At 39.7% G+C, this 14222-nt stretch overlaps 1 protein-coding gene across 1 annotated transcript; it reads right to left on the minus strand.

Annotated features, from left to right (window-relative positions):
* Nucleotides 1-12061: 12061 nt before the first annotated feature.
* Nucleotides 12062-13008, minus strand: LOC124197637. The gene is made up of 3 exons (XM_046593174.1): nucleotides 12769-13008; nucleotides 12429-12706; nucleotides 12062-12366 (listed from the first exon to the last, which is right to left on the minus strand). Exons 1-3 carry the CDS (start codon nucleotides 12820-12822, stop codon nucleotides 12348-12350), a joined length of 351 nt encoding a protein of 116 aa, XP_046449130.1. The 5' UTR covers nucleotides 12823-13008; the 3' UTR covers nucleotides 12062-12347.
* Nucleotides 13009-14222: the final 1214 nt, after the last annotated feature.

A 14222-nucleotide genomic window follows, 5' to 3' on the forward strand; every position in this document is an offset into this window, starting at 1 on the left:
TCGCTGTGGAAGAGATTGAAAAAGATTGTAATGCATGACACTTCTAGCTGCTCCTGTATCAAATAAAGCCTGAAAAGAACGCTGAAAACTTGAAAGAGGAATTCGAGGAGTTGATTCATTTGTTAATGTAGTTAACTTAGCAATATTTCGGGATTGAAGAAGAGGCTCACTATCAACTGACCCGAAGCCACAGTTGATACTTATTGGTTTCCCTGTTTCCTTGGAGGGGGTCCTGGTAAATTAGGATGACCTGGGCCCATTGGTTTCATTTGACACTCAAATGATTTGTGTCCGATACCTCTGCAATTGTAACAAATTGGCGGTTTTGCTGACTCTAAAGCTTCGACTTGTTGATTCTGAGAAAAGCTTTGTTGAAAATTTTGTTGATGATTTGGCTGAAAATTTGGTTGATAATTTGACTGAAAATTTGATGGAAAATTTGGTTGAAAATTCTGTTGCCTTGGAACAGGGCAATTATTCTTTACATGGCCTTCTACACCACACGAAAAACAAATGAGTGGGAATCTAGTAAACTGCTGGGTCGGAGTGGATGGTTGATTGGGTATTTGAAAAGGTGTTGGGAAATTTGGTCTAAACCCTGGCTGCTGAAAAGCATTTTGATTCGGTTGCCACTGCTGTGATCTGGGTGGTCGAGGCTGCCAACTTGGTCTATTATAAAAAGGCTGATTCTGTTGCGTATTATTACTGATAAATGGTTTATAAGGCAATCTGAGACTATTTCCATTATTGGGGTAAGTTGGCTGAAAATTTGGCATTTGATTTTGAAAAGTTACTTGTTTCTGAACGTGTTGTTGTTTTCCGTCTTTTGTCAACAGAAAGCTAACAGCTTTTGAAAGTTCTTGTATACAATTAGCAATTTCACTTTGGTCAGTAGCTGTTTCTTCTGCCTGTTTATTCCCCTGTTTTAATGCAGACGCTATGGCATTGACCGTTTCGTGTTGTTCCCTTACTATCTGTTTGATTTCTTGTATCTCTGAATTATTCGAGTGGCTAGTCTGATTGATAGCATTAACAAATTCGTGTCTCTCCTTATTGGATTCAATAGCTTCCATACGAACCGAATATTTTCTTGTTGCGGCAACAAGTTCGTCAAAGGTTCTGAATTCTTTATATTTAACTTTCATTTGTAATTTTTCATCAATTCCATCTATGAATTTTTCTTTTAAAATAATTTGAAAGGAGTCTTCTTCATAATTCTTGGGATAAGCGTATCTGAATAGTTCCTTAAGACGAATAGCGAAATCATAAATCTTTTCCCCTGGTTTTCTATTTGCTTTTTTAAACTTTTTTAAAGACTTCTCTGTCGTTTCATCTCCGTGAAAATGGTCCAATAATTTTTCCTTAATTTCCTCAAATTTGTCATTTCCACTGTGTAAAATATATTTCATAGTTCGATGTGCCTTATCTGTCATTTTCTTATATAATTCTAGAATAGTGTCTTTTTCCGTCATATCAGAGTCATACATGATGGCTTCAAATGTTTCTAGCCAAGTGTCAAATCGCTGGAGAGCACCTCCAGAAAAAGATGGTAAAGATTGTAGGCTTGAGCGGACATATTGATCTTTTTGAAAAGCGGATAGATCTGAAGCTGCTGCAAATCTAGGTGTAGTATCGGTATTCATTTTGGTAATTAAATTTGTGTTTGATAATAAACAAAAATCCTCTATTCTGGCACTACGCTTAGGACTAGTCTGAGGCGTGCTTGGAATCTTTCTATGTTGTTTTTGATTTCTGTCTCTATAATCGATTGACTCGAGGGGCTCAGTTCCCTTGTTTGTAGTGGTGCTGTTACGCGATTCTCCAAAATCTGCGAAGATCCCGTCGAGCGTCTGCTCCTTTGTGATCGTCTTCTCTGACTGGGTACTGCGTAACACTCCAAATCTCTGTGATTGTTCTGAAGGCTCTGTCTGTCCACCTGGACTGGTTCGACGCAAGCTAGAGTTCTGTTCCCTCGCGATCGTCTTCTCTGGTTCGGGACTGACTGATTCTCCGATTGTCTTTGATTGACCTGAAGGCTCTGCCTGTTCACCTGCTGGACTTGTTCGACGCAAGCTAGAGCTCTGTTCCCTCGTGATCGTCTTCTCTGGTTCGGGACTGATTGATTCTCTGACCTGCTTTGATTGACCTGAAGGCTCTGCCTGTTCACTTTCTGGACTTGTTCCTCGGAAGCTGAAACTGCTAATGAAATTAATTTCTTCAAATTCTTCTTCGTTTTCTTGATCAATAGTTCTAACTCCCGGATAGATATTTTGCGTGAGAACCTCTTGACTTGGGGAAGCTGATTTAATTTGTTCGATAGACTGATCAGCTCCGGCCTGAGTGTTTCCAATGGCCCCGGATTGAGTGATTGTACTTGTCCCAATTTGTAAACTAAGTTCAGAAACGTGTAGAGGGCTTGAATATTTCTCAGAAAATTGGCGTGTGAATTTATAAAACTTTCTAGCACGAAGTAAGACGCTTCTCCAATTTCTTGAACTACCGAGTGATAATCTCCGTCCTCGTCTACTCTTTGTATTTCCTGGCTTGGAAAATAATTTAGGAAATGTTCTTCTCTTTTTGGTACGAACGAAAGAAGTTCGTGAAGACACAGAATTTCCCCCAGAAGGAATGTCAAAGTTTTTCTCCCGCAATTTAATAGTACTTCCGTCAACAGCTTGATCCCCCGGACTGGTCCGCTTGCTTCCCTCAGCTCTGGCTGGGTTAGCTCTAGTTGGGATTTCGATAATTCGGTTGTTATCTCTGCTAACTTCGTCGCCGCTGATAGATCTATCAGCTCTGACTCTGTGTCCAACTCCTGAATATTCTGGAATAACCGAAGTAATTGCGTCCAGACTGCTTGACTGTTTTTTTGAAAATCTGTCTTTCTTTCCTCTAAGTTCTTCAAAGCTAAGATTAATGATGGAAGTAGATGAACTACTTTCGGATAAACTGCATTCGGTCCTAGTATTACTCCTTCTACTGTTCTTCGAATCCGAAATTCTATTTGTTCCGCTACTAATCTGTTCGATTGAATTTCGAAATGGTCTGCCATTCGTTGTTTTCTCTTTGAAAAGATTTGAGAGACGACGTGTCCACTCTATTATTGGTGTAATTCGACGAGAAGATTTGGGCGTGGAAGCATCAGTGAGATAAGGCAACAAAGGGGAGGAAACGTCGTCACTACTTTTAAAAACTGTTTCTTCTTCGCGAATCCATTGTCTACGTGGGGGTGTTTTTAATAACGGATCTACTTGCTGATAACCGGAGTATGATCTAAGTTTTTTCTGGATTTCACTGTACACCCTGGTTCTTAATTCTTTATCGGTAGATCCCTGAATTTTCCGAACAGGATCCTGGATGAGCTTCGCACTTCCAGTATCGACAATATTTGCAAAACTTTCTTGACAATCAGAAACTACAGAATTCAACGGAATCGGGGAAACAGGTGGGGCATGGATCTCGACTTCAACAACGTTGTACAAGGGATTCGATACACTTATAATAGGCGTGCGTACAAGTTTAGGTCTAGCACCAAATACATCATTATTCAACATTGTGGGTGAGTTCTAAAATCGCTGCCACCATTATGTAAAGATCCATCCTCTCGGACGGAATAACTTTACAAAGAGAAGACTAAAAATAATAAAGAATAAACAACCAGAGGCGTTTTACCCACAAGCCGATGTATTGGACTAACACTAATAACTAGTAGCACAAATAATAATTAAGAATAACATACCGTTACTGAGATGAGAAATAGAAGAAATAGGAGACAGGATAGGACACTCGTTGACACAGCACTAGAACTCAACACAGAGCTCAACACTAATAACTCTCGGTACACAAGAAGGGACCGGTAACTGTTAGACACAATTGAAGAAGGGAACTAAATAAATAAATACTAGAACAACAACACAAGTCGGAAGTAAATCAAGAACTAAAGACTGGAAGAGAACTAAGACTGAACTGGAACTGAACTGGACTGGAGGACTGAAAGGAACTGAAGCTGGCAGATCGAGAGTTCCTTATAAACCCTCGTACAAAATGCTAAATATAAATAATTGCAAATCGAGAACAAAGGTAAGAACATTCCAGATTGGCAGCTGCAAACGAACGTGTTTGTAGCTGCAAATCTAGCTTCATAATTCTAATTAAGCTGGTGTAAGCACAATAAAATTATAATAATGGAAGAAGCAGTACATGAAGCGTATACAATAAAAGCTTGGCCAAAATAACTATAGCGCTTGTTTCGCACATGACTATATATGGTATGTGTAAATAATATTCAAATAAAATAGTATAATAATTCAGCGCGCGCTATCTAAGCGGACGCTTCATTACAAAAGTGAATGCTGTGCTGTCGAGTCAGAGGTACAAGAGAGTGCAGTAACTATTCATTGAAATGACTTTTCATGTTACCAAAATGTGTTAAAGGACAAGGAAGACTTCACATAGAAACATTTCACAAGTCGTATGTAATGCCACATAGAAAAATATTTTTGATTCATGGAGAAACCGGAAAACAGCAAATTTTCGCGGAAAAATTGCTTTAGGCGCAATAATTTAGCCAGACGTAATGTTATAAAGATAGATTGCGATCTCTCATCTATGAGTATGTAAGAACTTTCTTTAAAGCCATTGAAGCGTGCATCCAAAACCGCTGTCTTGAGAAAGATATGCGGCTGTGAAAACGATCCCAACGAATTCAAATGATGAAAAGCGGGCACCAAGGTTGTGGATGGAGACATAGAAACTTACATGGAGACCACGGTTTGGTTCTCGGAGACTTCTTTTTAGTTGTCTGGATGAAACTGGAGTGATGCGCCTTGGAGCAGTATTTGCATCGAATCTTGGAAGGGCATTCTTTCAAATTAATTGTGACTCGTATAAGCAGTTTAAGTACAGGTTGGTTGCTTTCCCGATACAAGTTTGGTGCAGTAAACGCAGCGTTGCTTCTTCTTTGTAGATTGAGGGGCTCCGCGAAAAGCATATTGTTCTTTTTAAAACCTGTCAAATTCTTGTTGGAATGCTGTTCGAACGGAATATCGTACAATATCTCGAGTTCTCATTTTGTCACCACCTCCAAATCCTCTAGAGTCCATTCTGTAGTCCCATATTGCCAAGCCAATTTACGACGTCGGTCAGACAAGAGCTTATTCAAGAGAATGCAAACGAGAATCAGCCGTTTTGCCAAAAGCATCCGAGCCTCTGATGTGCGATTCCAACAGGTCAGCAAAGATGTGTAAACTTGCACAATCAGTTAAGGCTTCGCCATGTTATAAAGCTCTCGCGTCTGGGCAGCTCAGATACTATTATTTTGACCGAAGCGATCTTTCGTTGTTTTAGAGTGAGGTCTGACAGTGCTGCTTTAGGTGGGCCCTTCAGTCGAGAGTTTGAACTCCGTGTCTCCGGTGTAGGTAGCTTTGTTGAACCTCAAATTCAAATACGTCCCAGAAGGCACGCCAATAATGTAATAAGTGTAAACACTAACGTCAAATTCTGGAAAATCAAACTTGGGAAGGTGGGAAGAGCTTTATTTACTATAGAAATTGGAGGATTTTGTACTGGTGAAATGAGCGAAGGTTAAATTGAGACAATAAAGTTGGAGAAAAAGGGTGAGCAAAAAAAAGACAGCGTAGTTATGAAATGTGGGAGGTGGAGGCGAGAAAGAAATGAAAATGTAAAAAATCCTAAGTAATGCAACAGAAAGGGGTATACAGTGTGAGGAAGAATGAATGGAAAGATTGTACTGTTTGAAATGCAGTACGGTATGTGTAGTTCAAAATTATATTTTTCTTTTAATTCTAAATTTTTTTTCCATTTCATAAATAATGGTTCTGTCAAACCAGAAGTGTATGAAATGCGGAATTTGCAGAGAATTCATGCAAATTAACAAGGGCAATCGTTTGATGTTTTTTTATGTCCTTGAAGAGCGACCACAGTTTTCTTGAACTATCAATTGGTTATCAAGAAATCCATTCGAATATGGTTTTTATTCAAGATCAACTATAGGTGTTACCCGTCAAGGCGACGATGAATATTTGCAACCGAGGAACGATTGAATAGATCAGAAAAGCACTTCAAAAGAGGATTCTCTCATAGAAAAGAACTGAAAGTAGCTAAAGCTGCTAACTCCATTGAAACTAACTTAAACTAACTCCATGGTACCCAGCAATCAAGCGACTTTATTATTGTACCAACCTGTAAATGGGCAAGTTTTTAGCACACATAACGGAAAGAAATTTTTCGAAAATTACCAGATAATGTAAAAGTGCAGCAGTTAGCTGCGATACATTCCAGTCGAATTCCTTTTACAAATTATTCTATGACAAATTTCCAATCTTCTTAAAAAAAGCGGCAGTGTCATGTTTAGTAGAGGAACCAAAAGACGGAATCATTTGGCTGATTCCATTAGCGCGTACGATGCGGTTGGCTAGATCTAAGTCCCACTGAACACCATCAATGATCAGCTGAAGGACCGATGCGTAAGGCTTTCCGCGTTAGTCGACATATTGCATAGCTAGTGTAAAATTGTAAGTTAAAAAGTCTCGGGTGAGGAGATATGTGCAAGATCCAACAAAATCAAAGTGTTGGCCATCGAACGTTGTAAAGTGCTGAAGTACCACAAGGTGAGCAGAACCTGCACACATGAAATTTGTCTAATAGTCTGAATTGATTTAAGCAATTATTTAATCATATTATTCTCTTAAACGGAGGTAATAAACTTGAAAGTTGTTGTTGCCTATGTAAGTAGGAGAAAACCAGGTCCATTGTACTGTTGTTGGAAGACTTGAACATCGAAAACAGTTAACGGAATTTCTGAATATCGGGCAGTTCATGGAAAGTGTAGTTTAATCCAGACTAATCCAAGGGAAGTGAAGTTCCAGCTCAATTGATCCCAATACTGGATTGTAACGGAACATGGTTCTTGTAAAGTGTGTCTCATTTACACAGAGACAAAACACACGACACATAGCATCTGCTTCAATCATTAGCTCACCTAACGCCAAATAATCCATAGTTCTCAAAGACTTTACTAATCGACTGAAAGCTGCGGCTGCCTCACTTTCAGCTCCTTCCTAGATTTTCCAAATTTTTCCGTCGCAACTTTTTGATGTGACGATATTTTGTTTAAACGTACCTCGGTGTGTTGGCACAGGCTCTGCAAAGTTAATGGCCATTATGGCAAACTCAACTTATTTAACTTTCGCTGGAAAGCTAAATGATTTTCGTGCCAATTGTTTAGACGCCAGTGCTCGGACGAATTATCTTTGACGAAATCTTGAACACGCGAACGGAACTGCGGTGTTTTTAGAAGTAGCAATTGAATGATGAAACAGCAAACTTGGGCTTCGTTACCTTCCAGGGGACGCCTAGGAATGAAAAGCACGTTAATTAAGAAAATTCAATTTACTATGAATTATAAATACTCACAAAGCCAGACAGAGAACGAGTCACTCAATAGTCACGACGTTATATTGCCACACCATTTCGTTAAGCACGTCAATGCACTTGTTAACGTGTTGACCTTTGCCAGATACAATACAATGCCAATAAAAATACAGAATAATCATGGAAAAGTCTTTATTGAAACATAGCGTTAATGGTGAATACATCGCAATGTATCCTTTGAATTGCCACAGTTTAACATGCATGTCGTCACTGCATGAGGCCAGCAAACCAGGAATGCAAGGATTCCAGACAACTAAATTGACATCTTGTAACCATAACTATCGTCTGGCTCGTATAAAGTCCACTGTGAGTTACTTGCTCCGTCAGCGTCAAGAAGTGTTACCTTTTCGAGCCGATTTGAGGTTGATCATCAAGCTCTGAGGCAAAGATCTAGGTACGAAGTCACTTTCCATGGCGCATCAACTACTCTGGAGTCTTCAAATTGGTTTCGTCTAACTTGCTGCGCACCAACGAACGACGCGGATGCTACCCCCAACTGCCTTCCAATATCCGTGAGCTTGGACGACGCCGACGGTAAAACGTTGGCTTTGTCTCCCACGAGCGACACATTTACGTATTGGACAGCTACTTTTAGAGCCTGCAGGACCGTCACTATGCTTGTTGTTCACCTCCAATTCCAAGCTATTCCCTTCGTCAATTTATATTGTTTCTTGGAGAGGCAATAAATGTGTGACGTCCAGTTCAAATTTCCCTGCGGTCTTGTGTACAAGGCTCATAAGGTCGTTTTGTGTGTTGACTGTCCTTATTTTCAAGCTTTGTTTCGAAGCAGTTATAGGGAGACGTTGACGGGTACAATCACCGTTGTCGACATACCGTATGACATATTTGTTGACGTGATTGGCTATCTGTACACGGGCATGATTCCCCCGCGATATTGTACCCCGAGTGGTTTTGACGACCTTATTGTATTGTCCGAGATTGCGAATCACTATGCCAGTGAGAGTTTGTTAACCTTTTGCGGCCGACTCATCATTCCTAAACTGGATTTGGTCAACGTTGTGTCATTGTACGATTGGTCGAAATCCGTTAATCTACCCCAAGTGGAAAAAGCGGCGTTGACGTTCATGGCCAATAAGTTTTCCGACATGTGCCGTGATCCGGAGATGGTTGAGTACGCACACGTCAACACAGCAACTTTCCTGTGGGTGGCCGAGGAGTTCTTTAATTACTTTAAAGGTAGTAAGTGAGTCGCTACCCAGAGATAGACTGTCGTAACCACTTTCAATTCTGATGATGTTAGTGGCAGAGGTCTTCCCTTCGTACGCTATCTTATGGTTTTCAACATAACTGTGTGTGTCTCTCATTTCCACTTCTCTGTCTGTTGGCAAGGATGTTTTAATTTTTAGTTTAGTAGAGGTAGTTTCAGATTGGTTTATACCAGTACGTGCCCTCTGCCAGGTGGTGAGTGATTCGTTACCCAAAGTCCAACTGCAGAAATTTCGTCTAATGTCCATCTTATTGTTGGTGTTGTATTACCTGTGTACCCTTTCTCATGGTTTTCATCTTTACTTTGTATGTTTTTTTTTACTGCTGCGTGTTGACGGGGTTTTGTTTTTAGTTCATTACAAGAAGTAACAGATTGGTTTAAACCAGTATGTGGTGACATACAGTAGAACATTTTTTTTTATTAATACACAGTAGCGTTTCATGGAATAGCTTACTTTGTCGTTGCTTTCGTATTGTTGGTGTCGCTTGTTAAAGTCTGTGCTTAAGATCCGGCTATTATTCTTGTGCTAACTTTCCGTTGTTGATGATTGGCTGAATCATTTACAGCTTGTCCTTTCAGTAGGACCCCGTGGTCAGGAAAACTACGTACATGTAGTGTGGTGTTCATCAAAGCTTAGCTGTTAGCGAACTATAAACCGTGAACGTTTTCCCTAATTTGACGGTACTTCACTTATCGTCATTATTACCGTGTAAATGACAGGTTAAAATACCTCAAAGGTTGTCGTTAGTTTCCCATTTTTCACAGCGCCTACTTCTGAACTCTCCATCACTCCCTTGAAACATTCAAAAAAGGAAAGCACGTCGTTTGAGAAATGTTAGATTAGCAACCGGCGAGAGAGAAGTGATAATTCTTTTTTGAGTTAATTGCGCGTTTACTTGCGAACAAGCAGGGAATCGGAGAATGTTGCATGCAACTGTTGCTGGTGCAAGTGACAAACAACCAACCTAAAAAAAGGACAGCCGATTGCGTGTTCTTCATGGATACATTATCCAATGTTACGATAAATCGTTAAGTAGCAGTGTCTCCTTTTGTTCCCTGTATAATTGTGTGCTACATTTTTGAAATGTGCAACTCACAATGAAAAATTATGTAACTCGATATGAATTATACTATTGTTGTAATAAAATAAATTTCTAGTCATTCCGATATCTTGTCGCGGAGTCTACAGGTGACTTACTTTCGATGTTTCTTCCAACTGAACGTAGCGGAATGAACATTGAGGTACTAGTTATCGATGCCGCAACGTTGCCGTTCTCTAGCGCAATGAAGAACATTATCCATTATAAATTTTGAACGATGTTAACGATTACGTGCAAGCTCGTTCAATAAATTCACTGCTGTAACGTCGCAATGGCGTTATGCTGAAACGAAAAAAATGATGTCGTAGGATGACCCTGCTATGGAAAATTGCTTATACCACCTCAGTCAAGGGTTTTTTATATAGAATAGTTGATGCTTGTTGTAAACGGGCAGAATGTTATTCCCGTGCAGTAAGCAAAAATTTCAAAAATTAAAACTCAATTTTTTGAATTAATATTAAAACTCAATATTGGCGTAATGACTTAGGGCGGGGCTGCATTGGAATAAGGGAAATCTTAATCTGTCCGTATAAAAGTCGCGCATTCCTAGACAAACGCAGTCTGTCATTTATGTGTGTTGGCGCCCTTTGCTCTTTACCAAGGATTTCTTCACGCGGCTTTCATGGTGGGTGCGTTTCTCAAGCAATGGATCGAATTGTAAAAGAAAATGTCTTTTCATCACTGTTCAAAATAGTGTTTTTCCCATACCCACGTTTGGGTTGTAATTCTCGTTTTTTGTTTTATTCCTTTTGCAGTGCTCAACAGCTTTAGACCAGGTTTCAACAGTTACATCATCTCATAGTTTCTATCTACAATTTTCGATTTTTGAAAATGTTTGATGCCTACCATCAAACGAATCGGATTCACTAGCAGTTTTTGGCGTCCAACACTGAAGACGGCAGTTACTCAAGTCCGTTTACGATTGATTACTTTCCAATTCCCGTGTAGAACGCCACGACGTTTGTCGTTTCCCTGAGCCACACCAGGCTCAGGTTTGGATTTAGAAATTCCATTTCTTTGATGTGTAGTGCGACGTCCACCAGCGCTAGCGCCGTGCCCAATTGGCTACCGCGGGATGTCTGTTTGGAGGGTGGTGACGAAAACATGGTGCGACTTCATCCGTCATCTACTACTGAAGGAAAATGGGGCATATCATTTTGGGAAACCAAAATCAAGAATTCCATAGTCTTACTGTTGCAGTTTAACATTGATCGGATTTCGCTGCCGCAACACCTCTATCGCCTGCTCCAGTCTCAAGCGTTGTGTGACGTAACCTTTTAATTTCACTGCGGCAGCATTTACAAGGCGCACAGGCATGTTTTGTGTGTTGGCAACGAGCACTTCCACGCACTGTTCCGCAACGACCCGCAGGATTCGGCCAATGACACGATCGAGATTGCAGATATTCCTTGCCAGCTCTTCGTTGACATGCTCAACTTCCAGTACACGGGTGCCCTTGCTGAACGCTATTGCTCTGTTGGTGGTTTCCAGTCCCTTTTCGAAATGTACTCGTTGGCCAATCGTTATGTCATTCACGACTTGCTCTCATACTGTTTGGGTCGACTTGTTGCCCAAATTGATTTTGAAAACGCTTTGAAAACCTACGTCCGCTGCAAAGCTTTGGGGTTACAATCTTTAGAAGTAGCTGCCCTAGCGTTTATGTCTAAATACCCTGAGCTGATGTGTAGTTTGCCTTCATCATTTACCTTTGTGCGTGATAGTCCCGCAACATTTCTCCAGGTTGCAAACGATATATTTCGCCACATAAACAATTAGGTGTGGTATGCCTAGTGAAGATTTGATTTTGTTTTCTTTAAGTTTCTTTCAATCTTTCATTGCTGTTTCAAGTAATCGTATCGAACTCGTCAGACTGGAATATGAAATTTTTGGTTTTTTTTTAGGTTTTATGCTTCTGCTTTGTAATGCTCTTTTTTTTGTCTATTGTCTACTCATTGTAGTGTGAAAGAATGCCAATTGAATAAAGACTTGTTTTGTAATGCGTTGATTTCCTTACTTGATCTCCCACTCGATAATTTTAAAACTGTGTTGAAGGCGAGATTGCATTTGAATAGATAATGTTGTATGATTTTGTGCAGTTCCGAGTCGTGTAACCCATACTTTGATGGCAGTGTTACTTCAAGTCAGTCTACCGTGGAGCTCTTCTTTTGGCATCATTTAATTTTAAGAAGCGTAATACGGCACCAAGATAACTAATCCATTTCATCACGGTTGATCGTGCCAACACTTTTGTTTTTCGACGCTGTTGGACGATTGATAGCTCACAAAAGCCTTGTCATTGTAATGTTTTCAAAGTTGTTTCCCATCTACTAACTGTGCAATCGTTTCACTCGTGATTTATTCCTACCAGTTTCATTCGCGTCTCTAATTGTTTTTTCGTTTATTTTTGGGTGCATTAGATTGCGATTTGACCGTGATAGTGAATTAACGCTGCCAGGTGCGCAATGAAAAACGGGAGTGTTGGTGCGGTAGATTTCCGTGGATGGGGGGTTCATTTGAAAAGTGGAGAAAAGCTAGTTTGTGAGCCAAAGAACCGGAGTTCTCTTGGTTTACATCAACGAATTCGTTCTAAAGCGAAATAAAATGTGATGATTAGCATTGTCCATTACAATGGTAGTCTAATTATTTACTCGTAATCGCATTCTTGAATTATGAAGCTTTCATCTGCTGCAATGGCTTCAATTAATTCTGCATTTTTCAACAAATGTGAAGAGAGGACAAGTGGAAGCATAGGCACGTCCAATCCATCCAGAGACGAATCATCAATTTCGATTAATTCAATGTCTTCCATTGGTCCTGCATTATTTGCCAACTGTGGAGATGGGACCGGTGGAAGCAGAGGCTCGTCCATTCCATCCTCAGACGAATCCTTAGCTTCCATGGACTGCAGTAGCTCTCCCAACTTTGCCTATTAAAAAATTAAAATTTCAATTTTAATTTTTAAAATTTTTGTGTGCTTTAAATTCTAACCATATGATTATGCTTTACCACGAAGGATGAGAAGAAGGAGGAACATCGCTCCATAAGCCTCTACAGGAAAAAGTGACTACCCCAGTGTCCCTTTCTGAAAAGTTGCCAGATTGCGGAAACTGGACCTGAGACCCCACCTTGCCAGTTCTAAGAAACGACGTATTGGTGAAAGTCCCGAAGCGACCAATACCCAGCCCTTGATTCCAACTTTCACCACCAGGGACCCAAATCAAAACAACAATTTTCTGCTGTTTTTTTTTCTTAGAACTGGCAATGTGGGGTCTCAGGTCAAGTTCCCGCAATCTGGCAACTTTTCAGAAAGGGACGTTGGGGTAGTCACTTTTGTAACTAGTCGATGTTCCTCCTTCATCTCTTCCTCCGTGGCTTTACGAAGATAGCGAACTCTTCTTCCCCAATTAAATTTCGTGACATTAACTCGATGGCAGCGCGAATGGTGTCATCTGTTAATGCATCAGCTTTTCTGTAGTACTTTAACATTATTTCGCCAAATCATGACGAATGCAATCCTGAGTTATGCTTACATAACTCGTGCCATTTTTTTACATGTATATCGTCGCAATACTGACAGATATAGTGATCAAATTGACTTATGTTCCCCTTGTACGTTTTGCTAATATCATGTTCCACCAACTTGTTTAGTGGTATCATGAGATTTGAATCTAATTTCAAAATGTCAACTAAAAAGAGAAAAATTTATTACACAGATAAATAAGTTATAAAATTTATATAACTACTTCGGTGTTGTTTTATTAGTAGCCGTATTTTGGAAATGTTGTGTGCAATTTTTGCTTTTCTGTCAAATGCATCCATTGCGCAAGCAACAGCCATCTTGTAGACAGTTGCCTTCGTTTTGTCGTTAGCCTGCTACATTTACAATGACAAGTTGATAGTTTTTTAATTAGAAATGTATAATCTTCTAAGAAATACTTACAGAAAATACAGTTCGGTTTTCTTTATTCATAGTGTTCATTAAATGCACTCTTACGAATCCACTCAGATGTATTAGCAAAACATCCAACAGGAGTAAAAAACGAAACGAAATGTCTTTTTATACGGAGCTTCTCAATCTCAGCTTTAAGTATTTTAATAGCATTAAAATGACCAGTTATCTATACATAATATTTTATGAGATTAATCGTCTCCTTAAAAACTTAACAAACGAATTATTAACCTTATCTTATCCTATTATCATACATTCATTGTATCATCACGAGCTTGAATGTGAAAAAAAAATTGACTCACACGTTGTGAATCGTGGACCAACCTAAAACAGCGTAGACTACCCAATGCTCAGTCGATCTGTATTCTGTAAGAATTTTTGGTAAACGACTTTGCCAAACCGTGGAATCCTGAATTCCTGTTATTGCAAATGTCCGTCGGTAGCTTCAACCTCAGCGTAATGTTCAACTTAAAAATGTATTGATAGGCAGGTG

This window comes from Daphnia pulex, chromosome 7 (assembly GCF_021134715.1).
Source record: "Daphnia pulex isolate KAP4 chromosome 7, ASM2113471v1".
Lineage (NCBI taxonomy): Eukaryota > Metazoa > Arthropoda > Branchiopoda > Diplostraca > Daphniidae > Daphnia > Daphnia pulex.